We start from the raw sequence: 19,993 nt of genomic DNA on the forward strand, positions 1-19,993 counted from the left end.
CTCTTATCCGGGGTCCTCATGTCGCCTCTGCCCCTCCATGGGGCTGGCCTTTGATGGCCCCACTCCAAACTCTCAAACATTCCTGTGCCTCTGGGGTGAGGCAGGCGCCTGGGTGTTCACCGCAGGCCGTGGGTCCTGCATCCCTTATACCTGATGCTGACCTTGCCCCGTGCCCTCTGCCAGGACGCTCTGCGACAACCTGAGGCGGGAGCGGGACCGGGCCGTGACCGAGCTGGCGGAGGCCCTGCGCAGCCTGGACGACACTCGCAAGCAGAAGAACGACGTCAGCCGGGAGCTCAAGGAGCTCAAGTACGCGGGGGCGGGTGCCTGCCCGGGCCGCGCGTGTACCTGGGGGTGACGTGCCCACCCTCCGCTCAGGGCAGGGCCTGGCCATCTGTTCCTTCTCTCTGCCTTACTCTGTCCATCTGTAGAATGGGTTCAAATGTTGCCTCCACGTGCAGTGTTAATTAGAAATTCTTAGACCAGCCGAGAAGGTGGCAGTGGCCCTTTGGTGAGCACATGGAGGTGTGCCCTGTGAGCAAAAGCGTATGGGAAGGAAGGGACTGCTCCAGGGTGCCCACCTGGGCACAGGCGAGCATGAATAGTTTATTCCCTCCCTCCACCACCCCCTCCCTCTTTCATCAGCTGGACCCGCTCTGGGTCAGGCCTGTGGGAGGCACAGGGGAGAGGGCCGAGCAGGCCGGCCAGGCCCCTGCCCTGTGGGGCTCACAGCACACAGAAGGAGACGGACCACAGGCAGGCCCATCAGAGAGACAAGTACAAAGGAACACAGTGATGACGGTGGTGGTGGTGGTTTGCAGGCGATTGTGACCACCACTCACAGTCTGTCCGCTGTGTTACTCGATGCCCATCTGGAGGAGACTGTTTGGAATGGAAGATTACCTCCCTCTGTGACAGCAGAGCTCCCAGGGTGTTGTTTAAGGCTTGGTGACGCTAAGCAGTAGATTGAAAATACAAATATCAAAGTTTAACAAGAGAAATTGCAGCCCTAACCAGTTTGGGTCAGTGGATAGATCGTTGGCTTGTGGACTGAAAGGTCTCAGGTTTGATCCCAGTCAAGGGCATGTACCTTGGTTGTGGGCACATCCCCAGTAGGAGGTGTGCAGGAGGCAGCTGGTCTATGTTTCTAGCTCTCTATCCCTCTCCCTTTCTCTCTGTAAAAAAAAAAAATAAAAATCAAGAAAATATATTGGGGGGTGGGGGAGAGAGAGATTGCAGAGCCCAGGAGCCATCATGGCAGCCCAGGACCAGATTCTGGTTGAGGAGCAGCGGCTCGGTCTGTGCTAGGAGCTTCCCAGGGATGGAGGCGAGAGGCAGGGGCGTGGGAGTGTGCCAGCCCTGCTCGCTGACCTGTGCCCTTCTGCAGAGCGTGCAGCTTCCCCTTCCCATCAGTGACAGCTAACAAGACGAGCACTTCATTCATTAGACAGAAACCTGGAACCTCTGGGTCCTGAGTGCTCTAAGGAAAACTTCAGCTGTTGCAAAGCGACAGTCTCTCCAGGGACTAGCAAGTGATGGAATCAAATTAAGGTGCAGCCTAGACCCCCTGGGGCATCAGTGCAGGAGGAGGTTTCCATTTTCCTGGTGCCAGGTTGCCTGGACCATCTGAATAAGTCACCCTCCTTTGCTTGTTCAGCATGTTTGTAGTTGCACTTCCTTTCCTGATTCTCTCACCGGGGTGCTGGTGATATGGTCCGAGCTGCTGCACAGGAAGCCCCCAGCCTGCAGGAGCAGCAGGTGCCCAGTGGGAGGGGGGAGAGGAGTGCAGTCACATTCAGTGCCCAGTTTCAGGCTGCACAGGGGTGGGCTGGGCTGGGGCGGGGCCAGTGAAGGCTGAGTGGCATTCTGGAGCTGGCCAATGAGAGCAGAGCCCAGCCAAGGTGTGGACCAGGAGCTGGGAGCTGTTCACCCGGGCAGGAAACAAAGGGGGGTCCAGAGTCAGCCAGGAACTCCCCCGGACAGGGCCAGTGAACTGGGAAGGTGATCTGGGTCTAGGTTTTAGGAAGAAGGGCATTATATGCAAGTGATAGGACAAGGTTTCTGACTCCTTTTCCCCCCTCTTACCTGGATCTTTCTGAGAGCTTAAGTTTTTATTTTGATCAAGTCCAATTTATTGATTAAATTTTTTATTTTTAGTTTCAATGGATTATGTTATGTCTAAGAACCCTTAACCTAGTCTTAGATCTTAAAGATTTTCCTCTTGTACTTTCCTTCTAAAAGTTTTATAGTTTATTTAAATAAAGAGAGGAAGGGAGAGGGAGAGGGAGATGGGAACATCAGTGATAAGAATCATTGACCGGCTGCCTCCTGCATGCCCTCTAGTGGGAATTGAGCCCACAACCTGGACATGTGCCCTGACTGGTAAACAGTCTGTGGCCTCCTGGTTCATAGGTCGATGCTCAACCACTGAGCCACACTAGCCTGGCTATAATTTATTTTTTTTTTACCTATAAATCTGTGATGCATTTTGAGTTAATTTTTAAGTAAAGTATGGTGTTCAGGTTGAGATTCTTTTTTTTTTTTTTCTATGATGTTCAGTGGCTCCATCATTAGTTGAAGGCTCTCCTTCCTCTGTTCCCTTACGTCTGCACCTTTGGTACTTGGTGGTGCTGTTTCTGGATCCTGCCTTCTGTTTCATTGATCTGGTGCCTCTCTTCCTGGCGGTTTCCCTCAGCCTTGAGTCTGTAGCTGTAGAAAAACTCTTAAATTGGAGTAGAGCGGTTTCTCCCACCTAATTCTTCATTTTCTAAATGAGTGTAGCTGCTCCACTTTTTTTGCCTTTCCCTATAAACGTTAGAGTAGTCCTGACTGTACCTATGAAAATGTTTTGCTGGCATTTTCATAGAACTGCATGAAACTTCTAGGTAAATGTGAGAAGAATTTCTGAGTCTTTTTTTTTTTTTTTAAATAATTTATCTTTTTAAAAAATATATATATTTTATTGATTTTTTTACAGAGAGGAAGAGAGAGGGATAGAGAGTTAGAAACATCCATGAGAGAGAATCATTGACCAGCTGCCTCCTGCACACCTGCCACTGGGGATGTGCCCACAACCAAGGCACATGCCTTTGACTAGAATCGAACCTGGGACCTTTCAGTCCGCAGACCTACGCTCTATCCACTGAGCCAAACTGGTCTCGGCAAATTTTTGAATCTTTCAAAAAAAAAAAAGTATAAAACCCATTGAAATCCAAGACGCCTGGGCCTGGCATTGAGATTTGTTGGGCAGCTGGCGTGAAGGACGAGATGATAGCCCATTGGTGGTCCCTGGTTTCCAGGCTGTGACTTGGAGGGCTGTTTGGCCTCTTACAGGGCCGTGGCCATGGTTCCCTCTCTTTGCAGGGAGCAGATGGAATCCCAGCTGGAAAAGGAGGCCCGATTCCGGCAGCTGATGGCCCACAGCTCCCACGACTCAGCCATCGACACGGATTCCATGGAGTGGGAGACGGAAGTTGTGGAGTTTGAAAGGGAGACGGTGAGCTTCCTTCATGTCTTTTCTGCCCGTTCTCCTGACAGGAAGACTTGGGATGCCCTCTCGCAGTGTCCCCAGTGTCCCAATGGGTAGTTCGGAGGTTCAGCTTTTCCTTCTGGGGCGCACATGCATCCTTCCCTGCACTTGCTTCAGTTGGGTCACAGCAGATGGTTCCTGAGTTGCGTGGCGGATGCTGACATGGCACCCAGAACAGAGAGGGAGGAGCAGGGCCCCCAGGGGTAATGCTGGTGGCGATGTGTGTCTGAGTAGCTGAGAGGGGTGGGTGGTAGCAGCTCAGAGGCGCTGCTGGGGGCCTGAATGCCCTGTCAATCATGGCGTAGGTGCAGTCCCACAGTGGAGGGAGTGGCTTGGGGTTTATGGCCACGTGTTTCTCATCATTGCTTTGTAAAGTGTGCGGCTGCTGCTGCTGTCTCGACAGGAGGACGTTGACTTGAAGGCACTGGGGTTCGATATGGCGGAAGGTGTGAACGAGCCGTGTTTGCCCGGGGACTGCGGCATATTTGTCACAAAGGTGGACAAAGGGAGCATTGCAGACGGCCGCTTACGGTAAGAGTTGAGGAAGCCCAAGTTCTGAGGGAGGTTGGGGAGGGTGGGGCCCTCATGGCTTAGTGGAAGGCCCCGGAGAGCCAGGTGGCAGTTAAATGAATGCATCCCGTTTGCGTTTCTGGGTAGAAAAGGGCTCATGCCATGTGTGAGAACATATGATGCACATTCCATGAAATACCAATGATGAGAAAATAGTGCTGACTGCTCATTGCTGGTTTAAGTATCCTACATAATAAAAGACTAATATGCAAATCGACTGAACGGTGGAACCACGGGTTGCTATGACGTGCACTGACCACCAGGGGGCAGACACTCAATGCAGGAGCTTCCCCCTCGTGGTCATTGCACTTCCACAGGGGGAGCGGCACTCAGCCAGAAGCTGAGCTCACAGCTGGCTAGTGCAGCAGCGGTCGTGGGAGCCTCTTCTGTCTCCTCAGCAGCACAAAGGATGTCCAACTGAAAGCTTAAGCCATCAGTCAGACATCCCCCAAGGGCTCCCAGACTGCTAGAGGGCACAGGCTGAGCTGAGGCCCTGAGTGCACATATTTTGGGCACCGGGCCTCTAGTTTAAAATAATTCAATAATCTCTACAATCCTATGAGGTAGGTGCTACCCCATGGTACAGATGGAGACACTGACGCCCTGAGGGGTTAGGTCACTCAGCTGATAGGTGGTGGAGCCAGGCCGTGAACCCAGCACCTGTGAGTTTAACCGTTCGGCCATCCTGGAAGGGGGGCTCTTTCTGAGTGTGTATGTGGGGCACCTGCTTTCTGGCGTTCAGCTCCCCGGGTGGGCACAGTTGAGCGGCCCCCCGGCCCCAAGGCCTGCATGGGCACTGAGCGGGCTGCCCTCCGCAGGGTCAATGACTGGCTGCTGAGGATCAACGACGTGGACCTCATCAACAAGGACAAGAAGCAGGCCCTCAAGGCGCTCCTCCACGGGGAGGGGGCCATCAACATGGTCGTGCGGCGGAGGAAGTCCCTGGGCGGCAAGGTGGTCACGCCCCTGCACATCAGCCTGAGTGGACAGAAAGGTAGCGGCCGGTGGCCCGGGCAGGGGCTTCCGACGGCAGGGGCCCCTCCTTGTGTTGCGGGTGCACTGCATTCCAGGGCTGAGGTGCTGATGCTGCTTGAGTGCAGCCCGTGTGCTCCCCCCACGTGGGGCCTCTGGGTCCTGGGTCCTGCTTGTCTGAGGCACTCCCCAGAGCACATGTCCCTGAGCTCCTGGGTGGTCTGGCCTGGGGGGCGCTGGGATGGACAGGCGCTTCATAAGAGCATCTCCCAAAGATGAGGCGGGACAGCCAGGGGCCATGCGGCTGGGCGGGGTTAACTGGGGATGCCTGTGGTTGACAGACAGCGGCATCAGCCTGGAGAATGGCGTGTATGCTGCCGCCGTGGTGCCCGGAAGCCCCGCCGCCAAAGAAGGGTCTCTTGCCGTGGGGGACAGGATCGTGGCGGTAAGTCTCCGGGGTGGGCCGTCCGTCCGCGGCATGTAGAGACAGATCCAAATTTGGGAGGTGTGAACAAGACGTAATGGACACAGTTTTTACATTTGCCTTTTTCTTTAAATGCAAACAGTTAAATATCTTCCCCCCTCCCCCTTTCTAATAGTATGTTTCTATTTACTGTAGAAAATTCAGACGTTTAGAAAAGGTTTAGGAAGGAATAGATAACCTTGGTTAACATTTTCACTGTATTTCTTTACAACCTTTATTCTATATGTGAATGCCTAGAGAGGCCAATTTAAAGAAATCAGTTTTTAGAAATCTTTTTTATTTAATGCTTTATCCATTTCTTCTAAAATGTATTTATTTTTATTATCAAAGTAAGACTCTTTTGTGGTAAAATAATCAAGCAATACCGAAGGGTGTGACGTGGTGGTCCCCTCCTCCCTGTGATCTAGCTCCTGAGGCACCTCTACCCCCTTTTGGAGATGCGCCCCCAGCCAGACCACAGGGCTCGTGCCGATCTGTGTGCACAGAGGGGGGTTTGGGGTTTTGTTTGCTTTTTACGATACGATAATGGAATCATCTCATGTTAGCCGCAGTTTGCCATCGTGGATATCTTTCCAAGTTGATCCTTACTGGTTTTGTCCACCTCGTGGTAGTTTAAATTATCCCACAACTGATGGACCTAGGAGTTGTTCTCAGTTGCTGCCATCGCAAACAGGCATGCACGGACGTCACCGGTGTGCAGCAGCCACCGTTGGGAGACGTAGCAGATCCCTGTGACCACACCCACAGTGCCGTGCGGGGTCTGAGTCATAGAGCATGCATGCTTGGTCTTTGTAGTAACTCTTCAAAAGTGAAGGCATGTGTGCGTGAGCATGACACCCCCCAAATCCAGGCCTGTGACCAGCACAGTGGCAGCAGGATCTCCTCCAGTTCTGGACGCCCCACCCATCAGTTCCCATGGCAACCATGGTTAACAACTCACTATGTTTTCTTTCAGAAATGTTCAAAATACAGGTATCTCACACACACACACACACACACAAAACCAGATGGGATCATCGCAGGCCGAGCCGCTAGTCGTGTTTTGTTTGTGACGCATGCCCTGCGCTTCTTCCTTGCCATGTCGGGGTCCTTGCAGGAGCTGCAGGCTCCTTAGCGGCTGTTAGCTGCGGCCTCAGCAGAAACTCGGGGTGTCTTTGCCTTTACAAGCTGTGCTGCATGGCACCTGCTGCATCCTTCCTTCCACGGCCCCATGGCTCCTCCCCACAAACCCCCCGAGAGTGTGGGCTGTCCCTAGGGCAGGGAACTGCTGGTCAGATAAGCATTTAACGTTTGGTTTGATCCTCCCTGCACCCCCTCAGGCCCAGGCCTTTCCACCCCACCTGCAGTGTGTGTGGGAGCTCCTCACCTCATACCTTTGCCAGAGTTTTTCAGATTTGGGGGGCTCCAGACATTAAAAGCAACATGGCCATTGTGAAAAAATTTCAAGATATGGGAAATTTATAAAGAAAAGACAACCAAAGGAATCCACCACTCTAATCCCTCTGCATATGTTTTTTAAACTTTTGGCCTTGAAATAATTATAATTCAGTTAAAATATTTCATAATGAATATTAAAAAAAGTAGTATAGAAAGGTTCCTATATACCCTTCACCTAGTTTCCCTAATGGTTATATCTTACATAGCTGTAATATTAAAACCAGTAGTTGACAGTACAGTGTGTGTATTTAATTCTATGTCACTTGATCATGTTTAGGTAACCAAAACAAAACAAAAAAAATCAAGACAGAACTGTTCCACCACCACACTCTCCCTTGTGTTACCTGTTACCCCTCTATAGTGACACCCACACCTGCTCCCTCATTCAGAAACCCTGGCAACTAGTTTGCTCTCCATCTCTATACCTCTGTCATCTTGAGAATGGTAGATGAGTAGAATGGTACAGTGTGTGGTTGGCTGTTCTGCCCCGCCTTGGGCTGTGTTCCTTCCCACTGCTGGTGTGGGTGCAGCCTGGCCTGACTGTTCGCCTGTTGCTCATACACTTCTAAGATTGGAGCACATCCGAGAGGGATGTGGACAGAAGTTCAAGCAGAAGCGGTGGTGGTGTGTCTTTGTGAACAATGGCGAAACTTCATCTCACGTGGTACTTTCTAGTTTACAGAGGCCTTCCGCACCATGGCTGCATTTTCTAGTCTTCTCCCCCCCCCTGGGGGACTCATGTGACTATCTACCAATTTGTGCTCGAAGGCATTCTGAACCGGGGTCCAGCCTTACACAGCAGGAAGCAGAGCCAGCTGTCCCCGCAACCTTGGTGTCGGTCCTAGTCAGACACACATCTTCTTGTAGAATGCTCTTAAGGCTGTGTGGACCATGGCCACGGAAGCCCCTTACCTGAATTCCTCAGGCCTTATGGGCAGGGCTGTCTCCTCTGCCAGCTGCAGACTTGGGGACCATACAGACCATACAGAACCAGGCCCACTGTCCTGGCGGCGGGCCTGACAGGTTCTCTGTTTGGCCCTAGATCAATGGCATCGCACTGGACAACAAGTCTCTGAATGAGTGTGAGTCTCTGCTGCGCAGCTGCCAGGACTCCCTGACCCTCTCCCTCCTGAAGGTAAGGGTCCCGCCCTTCTGTCCTTGCTCTCGCAGTCCCAGCTCCACTCCTCTGTGTCACTTGGAAAAGGGGTATTGATTTATGAAGTGCAGCGAGTGCATGAACCCTGACCAGAATATGGTTTAAAAACAAAAATTAAAAACTATGAGGGCATTTTGGGGGTAGTTGGGTACATTTGGATCTAGATTGAATAATTAATTGATCCTAAGGAATTGTAGATTTTCATGGGAGCAATGACAGTATTGGGGTCACAGAGGAGAATGACCTTAGTTTTGGGAAGTACGTGATAAAGTTGTTGGGGATGAAATATATCGTAACTTTCAGATGTTCTGCAATATTGACAGATGTAGGAATATTGTCGAACCTAAATGGTGGGTTTATGAGTATTCGTTGTTCTTTTCTATCAACTCTTCTACATAATCGAAAAGATTAATAGAAAATAGGAAAAATAGGCCCATCTACTTCATTAAACCAAGTTTTAAGAATTTATTTTATAATAATAGACTTTTGGGGGAGTAGTTTTTTATAGGAAAGGTGAACTAGTGTAGAGAATTCTCATATTTCTCCCTCTGCTTCCCCTGTTAGTAACATCTTGCATTAGTGGGGTTCATGTGCCACGATGCTAACACATCAGTATTCACCAAAGTCCACAGTTTACACGAGGACTTACTCTAGGTGTCGTACATTCTGTGGGTTTAGACAAATGTACACGGACTTGTGTCCCCCACTGCAGTACCACACAGCTGGCTTCACCGTGACGAAGCCTCTGGGCTGCACCGTCCACCCCTTTCTCTCTTGCCCTGACCCTGGAGACCATTGATCTTTTCACCATCTCCATCATTCTGTGTTTTCTAGAATGTCTTCTCGTTGGAATGTAGCCTTCCCAGATTGGCTTCTTTCACATAATGATACGCATTTAAGTTTCCTACGTTTCTTTTCGCGGCTTGATAGCTCATCTCTTTTATTGCTGAGTGATATTCCATTACGTGAATACTAAAAGAGACGTATTGTTAATAATGAGTCTTTCTTTTATTCAGTCATATTAAAAAGGATGCAGGGCATTCATTATACAGGTGATTTCAGAAAGTGCTCAAAGTCAAGAGCACGTAAGGCTCTCCTGCGGGTCCCAGTGAGCAGAGCGGTGAGAAAGCCTCTGGTCAGGGAGAGTGTGTGTGTGTGTGTGTGTGTGTGTGTGTGTGTGTGTGGTGCATGTATGTGTGACACGTGTATGTGATCGTGTATGTGTATGTGAGATGGGTGTGTGTGTGATGTGTGTGTGTGACACGTGTGTATGTGATCGTGTATGTGTATGTGAGATGTATGTATGTGTGTGTGTGTGTGTGTGTGCCTGCTACCCCTCCCACCATGCACGTACATGTGTCTGCTTTCTGGGGTGTGGGCCCATTTCTGGCCATTGCTTTACCTGCAGGGGCAGTTTCAGTGGTGACGCCAGGTTCTGTTGTCTTTTTCTCTCTTTCTCACCCCTCCGTGGTCCCTACACATAGGTGTTCCCTCAGAGCGCCTCCTGGAGTGGCCAGAACATCTTCGAAAACATCAAGGACTCGGATAAGACGCTGAGTTTCCGAGCCCACGGCCCGGAGGTCCAGGCTCAGAATAAGCGGAACCTGATGCAGCACAACAACTCCACGCAGACGGACATCTTCTGCACCGACAGGCCGGACGACAGGAAGGAGCTGGGGCCCCCGGGCGGCGGCAGCTCCTTCCTGCACAAGCCGTTCCCGGGGGGGCCCTTCCCAGCCGCCCCCCACACGTGTCCCAGCGCCTCCGAGCGCAGCCTGAGCTCCTTCCGCTCCGATGCCTCCGGGGAGCGCGGCTACGGGCTGGGGGACGTGTGTGCCCGGCGGCCACTGCTGCCCTTCGAGACGGAAGCTGGCTCCTGCGGGCCGACGGAGGCTCCCCCGGACAAGGCCGAGCCCGAGGGCGCCCACAGCGGCGGGACCTGGCCCAAGGCCGTGCTCAGCTCCGCGGCGGCGCCCGAGAAGCTCTCTGTTTACAAGAAGCCAAAGCAAAGGAAGTCCATCTTCGACCCCAACACTTTCAAACGCCCCCAGACACCCCCCAAAATAGACTACCTGCTCCCCGGCTCTGGGCCTGCGCATTCCCCCCAGCCCTCCAAGAGGATGGGGCCTCTGACGCCCCCAAAACCTCCCAGGAGGAGTGACTCCATTAAGTTCCAGCACCGGCTAGAAACCAGCTCCGAATCCGAGGCCACCCTGGTGGGCAGCTCCCCGTCCACCAGCCCCCCCAGTGCCCTGCCCCGCGACCTGGACCCCGGGGAACCCATGCACGCCTCGCCCCCTCGCAAGACCAGGGTCCGCATTGCTTCCAGCTACTACCCCGAGGCGGATGGGGACTCCTCCTACCTGCCCGCCAAGAAGTCCTGTGATGAGGACCTCACCTCCCAGAAGGTGGACGAGCAGGGGCAGAAGCGTCGCCGGCCAAAGTCTGCGCCCAGCTTCCGGCCGAAGCTTGCGCCCGTGGTGATCCCCGCTCAGTTCCTGGAGGTAGGGCAGCGCCGGGTGGAGGGTCAGGGTAGGAGGGGTAGCTGGCCGTTGCCAGCCTTGTGCTTGGTCTGGCTCCTTGGCTCTGAGCGTTTACCTGAGGGAGCGGAGGGAGGCAGGTGGATGCTGGTGGGAGCAGCCTTCCTTTGCAGAGTCCCGTAGATGTGCACATTCCTGGGGACATGACACCCAAGAGAGAAACACATGCCTGGGTGTAGCATTAAATGTGCTTGTTCAGCGAGAAGCTTTTGAAACTGTACAACAAAACCAGGTGACATGGACCGGCCTGGAGGGGTTGCATAGAGACTCTTAGCTGGCAGCAGGGCAGGCCGGTGGTCACGGCGGGGGTGCGGCCATTTCTGGAAGGGAGAGCTGCTGTGAGCGGAACAGGTTCGTGCGGCTCTGCAGACGGAGCCTCCCTGGCTCTGGTGCACGGTCCACCTGTGCACACACAGCCTGCTCATTGGAAAGCACAGGACCTTCCTCTGTGGTTTTCTTCTGGAGCATTTTTGAAGGCAGTTCTTCCCTCCAGGTGCATGAGGCGACTTGAATGAGCAAGGACACCTCCTGACCGTCACTTTGTGTCCACGTGGGAGGAGCTAGTGTGGAAGGGACGGAGTTGCTTGTAAACACCTATGCGTTTCCCTGTCTCCAGCCACTCCCTCTTGCCTCTGGTTCTGCAGGAGCAGAAGTGGGTCTCGGCCAGTGGAGAAGTCTCCCCGGAGCTCCCGGAGTGGTCCCCTTACTCACCAGGGCACTCCAGCCGGCACAGCAACCCCCCCCTCTACCCCGGCAAGGCATCTGTGGGTGAGTCAGCGGGGCAGGGCTGGGCGGGGGAGGGGCTTGGTGGCCCCGGAGCCTCGCAGTGCCCGGGACAGTGGAGGCGGTCATTTCAAGGGGCAGCTGTGTGTCCTGAGCCCCGAGGTCCACAAAGCGAGCAGGTGCTGACCTGTCTGGGTGATGTTAATCAGTGTCAGTGACATTTCCTGGCTTTGAAGAGTGCTTTCTCCCATAGCAACAGGCCTGGGCAACAGGAAGCAGCGGAGAGAGAAAGGCTCGCACAGCTGTGGGCTGGCTGGGTGCTCTGGGGAGCTGGGTCTCACCCCGCCCATTTCTAGGCACCGTTCCCCGGAGCATGACCCCGAGCACCACTGTGAGCTCCATCCTGAGGAACCCCATCTACACCGTGCGCAGCCACAGGCTCGGCCCTTGCAGCTCTCCGCCCGTCCCCAGAGAGGTCGGCCCCCAGGTTTTGCATCCCAGGTACGTGAAGTCCCCCACACCTCCTTGCACCCCCGCCATCCAAGCCTACCTGGACACACAGCCACCGGGGCATGGAGAGGCTCACGGACACAGGTTTCCTGGCCCAGCTGGAAGGGGTTGGTTTCAGCAGTGCCGGGGCCCCAGGGAAAGCGGTTCTCCAACGTGGAGCTTGAGAAGGTGTTTAAGGAAAGGTGATGGTGATGGTAGCCAGTGCTCCGTCGCTCACTGTCAGGCGCTGTGCTCATACCTTTGTAAGTATCGTCTCAATTGCCACAGCAACCCTAGGTGCTAAGGACTATTGTATCTTTGCTTTTTTTTTTTTTTTTTTTTTTAAATATATTTTTATGGATTTTTTACAGAGAGGAAGGGAGAGGAATAGAGAGCTAGAAACATCGATGAGAAACATTGATCAGCTGCCTCCTGCACACCCCCCCCCCCACTGGGGATGTGCTCACAACCAGGGTACATGCCCTTGATTGGAATCGAACCTGGGACCCTTCAGTCCACAGGCCGATGCTCTATCCACTGAGCCAAACCGGTTTCGGTGTGTCTCTGTTTTATATAGATGAGGAAATAGACAGAAAAAATGGTCACTTTTGTTTGTTTGTTCGTTCATTCATTCACTCATTTCACAAGTTTTTATTGAGCACCTACTACATGCCATGGACTGTTCCAGTTCCAGGGGGATGCAGTGGAGAACTAAATAGACAAGGTTCTACTCGTGGCGTTTGTTTTCACATGTGGGAGGCAGATAGGAAAACGTGAACAGAGCGATACCACATGGTGCCGAATAGCTCTGAAAACCGTAAAAAAGGCGACGAGCTGGCCTGAGTCGGAGGCCGGTGAGGGTTAGATTGGACGGTGGGGAGCCGCCGGGTGGGAGGGTGGTGCTGTGGGCCAGCTGCACAGGACATGGGCCGAGCGTCCGGGAAGGAGGGCTGTGGGTGCTGTGCCTGGGCACCTGACAGCAGTGTGATGGGCTCTCGGGACAGAGTGGGGGAGCCAGACAAAGGGAGAGTGGGTCGGAGGTGAGCCCAGGTCACAGGGCACCAACTGTGCAGCCACAGTACAGAGTCGGAGTCTTACTGGGAGTGCAGTGGAAACCATTGGAGGGATTTAAGGCGGAAGAGATGTGGTCTCATGATGCTGAGAGAAAGGCCATCATTGGGCCTGACACGGAAGATGCCTGGGCTCTCTGCCCTCTGACTTCCCAGGCCTGGGGAAAAGTCCTGGTCCCTCCCCAGGGCCCTCCCCTTCTCCTGGGGAAAAGTCCTGGTCCCTCCCCAGGGCCCTCTGCCCACTCCTGGGCACCCCCCCCCCCCCTTCCCCAGGATTCAGAGCCCATTTTCCCTGTAGGAGCCCTTCCTCCAGAGAACCCGACCCGGCTGAGGCTGAAGTGGGTGGGCCGCTCCTCCATTTGTGTGCCCTCCCTCCCTCGCGCAGGCCCTCTTGGCTGTGCCGCTGGCATGGCTGCGGGCAGGCTGCTGTCTCCAGCTGACAGCCAGCGGCTTCCAGGCCTCCTCCTGCCAGCCGGGGGAGGGAGGCCTTGCTGCCTGTCTCTGTGTTCCTCCCAGAGTCTGCCTCCAGTCCTGGCCCCTCACCTGTCTGGTTCTCCCACAGTGCCCAGCACCAGGGACGCCTGAGCCTGGACCTGAGCCACAGGGCCTGCGGCGACTACTCGGAGATGCGAGCTTCCCACGGGTCCAACTCGCTGCCCTCCAGCGCCCGCCTCGGTAACTGCGCCGCTTAAGCCTTGTCAGTGGCAGCCCCGGCCTGTCTGTCTCCTCCTGCAGCATCACGCCCGCCTCCTGGTGGCCTCTCCGTGGCGCCTCCCCTCTGCCCTGCACAGCTCCTTGGGCCGTCCGTCTGTTGTGCTCTTCGCTTTCCTAGAGGCCATGCGGTTGTTCCTGGTGGCCCCTTGGGCCAGGAGCCCTGCTCCTGCTCCTGATCTTGTCGGTCATCCTGGGGTGTGGGGGGGCTGTAGTGCTCTTTACTTACGTGGATGCAGCCCTGAGCGGAGGCTGGCACTAGCCTGTGTGGCGGTGTCCAGGCTGTGAGAGCAGGGGATGCTAGTCAGAGTCTCGCAGAGTGCTTTCTCTTCGTAGCGGCGTGGGAAATAGAAAGCCCCTGTTCCGAGGCGAAAGTGAGGTTCGTGTGAGTCTGTCTGGGAGCAGGCTGGGCCTGCACAGTTCATCCAGACACTGGGTGTTCAGTGGCTGCTTTTCTCCCTTGAGCCACATTTAGGCCCTTTGGGGATCAGTGGCAGGGCCCTGCTTTGCATTTTGCTGTGGCCACAGAGGGTGAGGGTGGTGTTGACGCTCAGGCCTAAAGTTCTGTCCCCCGTGGAACCCAGGGTCTTCAAGCAACTTGCAGTTCAAGGCCGAGCGCATTAAAATCCCATCCACGCCAAGATACCCCCGGTCCATTGTGGGCTCCGACAGAGGTGAGGCCTTCCCAGCATGCCCTCCCCTGCTGTTCCCGCTGTGCCCCCGGCAGAGTGTCTGCCAGGGCTGTGGCTGCCTTCTCAGTCCAGCCAGTCCGTAAACACGGAGTCCGGCTCAGCCCGGCCATGTGGGTGGGGGTGGAAGGACCCTGTGGAGCCCGCGTCTGAAGTCCAGGCCATGAGCTGTGGCCTCGGTGGTGTGGGGCCACGTGTCTGGATCGTGTCTCCCTCTGGGTCTTGGCTGCTGGAGAGCCGAGATGCAAGACTGAGCCCTGTGTTACCCCCACACCTTTCTTGGCAGGTTCATTGTCGCACTCTGAATGCAGCACCCCCCCGCAGTCACCCCTCAACATCGACACCCTGTCCTCTTGTAGCCAGTCCCAGACCTCAGCCTCCACGCTGCCTAGAATCGCAGTCAACCCCGTGGCCCTCGGGGAGCGGAGAAAGGACAGGTGAGCATGACCTGGGTGTCTGTGCCGGGCACAGTGATGGGTAGCACATCCCCAAATGGGCCAGAGCTGTCAAGGGAAGGCTCCTGGCAGGAGCAGGGGGAGGTGGAGTTCTGACTGAGTGGGCCCCAGGCCAAGGCCACCCTGAGTGGGTCACCCAGCACTCCCTGGCGTGTTGTCCCAGCAGCCTGTCCTCTCAGCCATGCATGTCCTCGGCATTGTCCCATGTCAGTAAGTCCTGGCATCGTTTGTTAGGTTTCGTGGCGTCTATTGTATGGCTGTGACGATTCAGTCGCCTTCTCTTTATTGAGATAGACGTGTTGATTGGAGGTGGGACGGAGGAAAGGGTATTCAGGGGGACTGAGGATGCCTGGGCTAGAAACTCACCCTGCCACACCCGCAGGCCGGCCTGGGCCTTGATGCCACCCCCCTCGGCTGGGGTGTGAGGAGGGTGTTGGAGTGGTTGCTCACTAAGAGTTTTTTGTTAATCCTCACCCGAGGGTTTTGTTCCACTGATTTTTTAGGGAGAATGGGGGAGAGAGGGAAAGACAGAGGGAAATATCGATGTGAGAGAAACACGTCGATTGGTTGCCTCCTGCATGAGCCCTGACCAGTGCCTGGGCAGGGAAGGATCCTCCATCAAGGTTCGTGCCCTTGACCTGAATTGAACCCGGGACCCTTCGGTCCATAGGCTGATGCTCTGTCCACTGAGTCAGACCAGCGAGGGCATCACTAAGGTTTCTTAAAACTAAACTGCCTGGGACTCTAACACATGTTGAGTTTCAAAGTGATGGAGGGTGCGGGCCTGGGACTCACACGTCTGAGCCGGAGGGTCGAGGAAGGCATTGCAGAGCAGGTGAGTCTGGGAGGGGAGAAGAGACCAGGCAGGAAAGGTTTTATGTCAGCATCTGAGAGATTGCTGCACCTCAGGGGGCAGCGTGGGTGGCTCAGGGCCTGCCCTCCGCCCGCCTTTCTTCACCTCATGGACCCACATGGACCACCCCCACCCCCCTGCTGGAAGGCAGCCCCAGGGGATGGCTCTCCTACTGGTCCCACCTCGGCCCCTGGCCATGATTTTGTCCTGAAAGGGAGAGCTCTGGGCAGCGTGAAGCGCAGTCACGTGGCTGTCTTTCTGTCTTGTGTTCCAGGAGTCTGTGGTTGTCCTCCTGCTCCTAGCATCCCTCTCCTTTCTAACCTCTCGCACCTTCCAGATGCCAGCAGCACAGATCCCTCCTGAGACTGCCCGTGGCTGCCCGGCTTAGGTCCTCCTCCCTGAGGAGTCTGAGGTTGGCCGACTGGAGGCCCCGCAGAGCCCCTGGGGCCCTTGGCACGTGGTCAGCTCCCCCCGGGCCTGGGAGTGCATGGCCGCCGCCTTGCTTTGCGCCTCCCGGAGGCTCCCTTTTCAATGGCGCGGGTTTGCAATAGCTTAATTTCCATGGTCATCTCACCTCACCCCGCGTTCCGGTAAATACAGACACGGACACTTTATGTGTCTCTTCTTGGGTGAATGTCATCTCAGAAGACTTTCTCTTCCTCCAAAGGCATCTTTAGACCCCTCTGGGGGGTTGTAATTTGCACATTATAAGGGAACTCATTTCACGTGAAAACCATTGTGCTTTTCTCCCGCGTAGACTAGTATTTACTAGTACATTCAGATGGATCTGTCTTTGTGTCTTTGTGTCTGGGTGCTCCTGTACCATTTGGGTGTTGTGTTGGTGTAGCATGAGGTTGCAGGGATGTGTATCGCTGTCATACAAAGGTGGGCCATCGTGTTCTCATCCGGCTGTGTCCACGTAGGAGCGCCTGGCGCTCCCTGGCCCTGTCTGCGTAGCTGATTGCATGCCTCACCTCAGGTCCTCCCCAGACCCTTCCTTCGAGTCCCAGTCCCCAGAATCCTTGTCTCTCGTCCCAGGCCCTACATGGAGGAGCCGCGCCACGTCAAGCTGCAGAAGGGCTCGGAGCCACTGGGCATCTCCATCGTGAGTGGAGAGAAGGGCGGGGTCTACGTCTCCAAGGTGACCGGGGGCAGCATCGCTCACCAGGCTGGCCTGGAGTATGGGGACCAGCTACTTGAGGTGAGTGGGAGCCTCCCCGTCGTGGAGAAGCGGTGCCCCCGCGTCCCCGTCCTGCCACGTCACCGCTCGCTCTGGGTGTTTGTTCCCTAGTTCAACGGCATAAACCTGCGGAGCGCCACGGAGCAGCAGGCCCGGCTCATCATCGGGCAGCAGTGCGACACCATCACCATCCTGGCCCAGTACAACCCACACATGCACCAGCTCAGCAGCCACTCCCGGTCCAGGTGAGGCCTGGCCTCTGAGGGCCGTCTGGGTGCGCAGGTGCACGGCTCCCCATGGGGAGAGTTGCCTAGACGGGGGATTTTGGAAAAAGGACCCATAAGAGGGAAGATGCCTCCTCCTGTGATAGGCTGTGGGAAGGGATGGCTGGGTCCCCCAGTGCTGCAGGAGGCCCACACTTGGGGGTGTGGTGGCCGGAGGGGGTTCACACCCAGAGCCCCTGTCCACGAGCACGCACTGCCTGTAGTTTGCCCTCCTGCTGTGGGTTGCAGGGAAGAGGAGGGGAGGAAATGCCCCTGCCACCCAGCACTGCACAGCTGTGCGAGGGGATGAGATGCGCAGTGTCGAGCAGTCTGGTCCCTGTGTCCAGCCCAGCTTGGTCGCCCCCAAAGACGGAGTGGCTCCGGCTGCTGAAAGCTGCATGCCGCTCCTTATTCTTCCTGTCCTGTGTCCTCAGCTCCCACCTGGACCCTGCCAGCACCCACTCCACCCTCCAGGGCAGCAGTGCTACGGTCCCGGAGCACCCCTCGGGCATTGACCCGCTGATGGAGCAGGACGAGGGCCCTGGCACCCCCCCGACCAAGCAGAGCGCCCCCAGTTCCAGGTCAGCAAATGTGTGCTGTGAGCCCTTTTCCTGTGTGCCTCAGTGGGCTGTTGTCGTGGCCTGAGCACATGCATCCTCTGGGGCGTGGGCACTGGTCAGGCTGTCACCACGCTGCAGACAGCACAGCAAGCCGGCGGGATCTGGGTGGGGGCACACCGTTCCTCTTTCCCCTCCTCCTCACTGCCCTTTCTTCTTTACTCGTTTCTCTTGTTCGTATTAGGGGGGCAGTGCAGGAGTGTGGCAGGGAGTGGTGGCAGCTGGGTCAGACGTTCAGGATGAGCAGGCGTTAGGTGTGCAAAGGGTGGGCATGGAGAGCAATCAGGAGGAGCGGCCAGCCTTGCTGTGGGCAGGAGGAGGCGGGCACACATGGGAGCTGGAGGGGCCACGGGGAGAGGCCGCCCGGGCCAGGGCAGGCAGCCCTGCATGGAACCGTTCCCTGTCATGGTGGGGCCTCAGCCACGCCCGGCCTCGCTCACGTTGGGACCTTCCTGCAGCACATTGTCATCACCTGGTTTCCCCCCTGAGGTCCCTGTCCTCGGGCTCCACCCCATCTCTCGTCCCGCGTTAGTCTCCCTCACTGCACCGGGGGTTCCTCGGTTGCACGGGGCCCTCTCTGTGGGTCAGCACCATCCCTGGGCCGAGAAGCCGCTTGGTAAACGTGTGCCGACCGAGTTGTGTGCTGGTCAGTGGGACTGGCTCTCACCGTCCTCGGGCAGAACAAGGTGAGGAAAGCAAGCACCACCGGGTTGGAGCGACACCCAGCCCCAGGCACGTGTCTGGCAGCTGGCCAGAAAGCAGGGCTTTGATGCCCGCTCCGTTGCCAGCTGGCTTTGTGACCAGGGCCCCGTTTCACCTCTGCCAAAGCTCAGCAGCTCGCTAGAAGTGGGCCTGCAGAGGGACCTCCCGGCTTCCTGGGTTCTGAGACCTCAGGGGGCACGGCAGCAAGCAGACAGGCGAGGGCCTTGGCCGCTGTGTAGCCTTGTTCCTGCCCTCCTCCCGGGCCTGCTGACGGAGCTCCATTTCTCTCCTGACAGGATGGCGGGAGATGCCAACAAGAAGCCCCCAGAGCCACGAGTTGTCTTTGTCAGGAAGTCCCAGCTGGAGCTCGGGGTGCATCTGTGCGGCGGGAACCTGCACGGGGTGTTCGTGGCCGAGGTGGAGGACGACAGCCCCGCCAAGGGCCCCGACGGCCTGGTGCCGGGTGACCTCATCCTGGAGGTGAGTTCCGAGCGCTCTGCGCTCTGCCTGCACATCAGGCTCCCTCCTTCTCAGCGAGCAGCGGAGGGCGCAGAGCTGCCAAGACCCTCTGGGCCAGTGGTCGGCAAACTGCGGCTCTGTTGACTAATGAGTTTGCCGACCACTGACCTAGACTCTCAATTCCAATAACTACAGGCTGCTGTTGCTCCTTGTGATTAAACCCCTGTCCCAGTGGTCGGCAAACTCATTAGTCAACAGAGCGGCAAACCTCAGCTCACAAGCCGCATGTGGCTCTCGAGCTGCAGTTTGCCGACCACACTGCTCTGGGCAATCGCAGGGCACTGGCGTCTGGAGGGGAGTGCTCGGCCCCTGTCGGCAGCAGGACTCCGATCTGCCGAGCGTGTGTCTGCCTCTCCAGGTCTCCTGCCCGATGGGAGCCAGGTTGTAGGCCTTGAGAAATAGAAGTTGTGTAGGCAAGATGAAGCATTACTTGCTGAGGGACTGAGCAGGGTTTCTCCCGGGCCACAAGAAGAATAAAAGCACCGCTCAGCTGTGTGCCCTGGGGGATGGGTCCCTGTCTCTAGCACCCCCTCCTTGATGGGGGTACCGTTTTTCCATCCTGTGGAGGGCAGACCTGACACGGGCAGATGCGCCAGCCCTGCCTGCAAAGGGGAGGCAGGCAGGTTCTCCTTTAAGGGATGTTGAACCTACACCTTACCCCACAATCTGCCCCTCATGGGCGCCCAAGCTGCTCTAGCCTCTGCCCTTTGACCCCGGTCCCCTGTCCCTGGGCAGTATGGCAGTCTGGACGTGCGCGGCAAGACGGTGGAGGAGGTCTACGTGGAGATGCTGAAGCCCAAGGACGGCGTCCGCCTGAAGGTGCAGTACCGCCCGGAGGAGTTCTCCAAGGTCAAGAGCCAGCCTGGTGACAGCTTTTACATCAGGTGCGGGTGCCGGGGCTTCCAGGGGTTCGGGGCCGGGGGAGGGGCTTTCAATGGAGACTGTTCCTGGTAAATGTCTCTGTTTTCACCCCAGAGGGTGGGACCATGATCATGACCTTGGGCCCCAAACTGCATCCCAGGGTGGGATACCAG

General features: G+C 56.1%; 1 protein-coding gene across 2 annotated transcripts in view; it reads left to right on the forward strand.

The window, feature by feature from the left end:
- DLG5 (discs large MAGUK scaffold protein 5) overlaps positions 1 to 19,993 on the forward strand; it is a 109,250-nt gene that overhangs the window by 78,422 nt on the left and 10,835 nt on the right. For both annotated transcript variants that reach the window (XM_084903658.1, XM_084903659.1), the window contains 17 exons: positions 184 to 309; positions 3,364 to 3,496; positions 3,933 to 4,060; positions 4,918 to 5,093; positions 5,413 to 5,516; positions 8,035 to 8,127; positions 9,633 to 10,652; positions 11,333 to 11,456; positions 11,768 to 11,912; positions 13,533 to 13,645; positions 14,266 to 14,355; positions 14,657 to 14,807; positions 16,717 to 16,879; positions 16,970 to 17,103; positions 17,556 to 17,702; positions 18,737 to 18,920; positions 19,695 to 19,843. In XM_084903658.1, coding sequence (XP_084759784.1) covers positions 184 to 309; positions 3,364 to 3,496; positions 3,933 to 4,060; positions 4,918 to 5,093; positions 5,413 to 5,516; positions 8,035 to 8,127; positions 9,633 to 10,652; positions 11,333 to 11,456; positions 11,768 to 11,912; positions 13,533 to 13,645; positions 14,266 to 14,355; positions 14,657 to 14,807; positions 16,717 to 16,879; positions 16,970 to 17,103; positions 17,556 to 17,702; positions 18,737 to 18,920; positions 19,695 to 19,843 — 3,180 coding nt within the window. The remainder of the gene's footprint in view (positions 1 to 183; positions 310 to 3,363; positions 3,497 to 3,932; positions 4,061 to 4,917; positions 5,094 to 5,412; positions 5,517 to 8,034; positions 8,128 to 9,632; positions 10,653 to 11,332; positions 11,457 to 11,767; positions 11,913 to 13,532; positions 13,646 to 14,265; positions 14,356 to 14,656; positions 14,808 to 16,716; positions 16,880 to 16,969; positions 17,104 to 17,555; positions 17,703 to 18,736; positions 18,921 to 19,694; positions 19,844 to 19,993) is intronic.

Source organism: Pipistrellus hanaki (genome assembly GCF_964339955.1).
Source record: "Pipistrellus hanaki genome assembly, chromosome: 14".
NCBI lineage: Eukaryota > Metazoa > Chordata > Mammalia > Chiroptera > Vespertilionidae > Pipistrellus > Pipistrellus hanaki.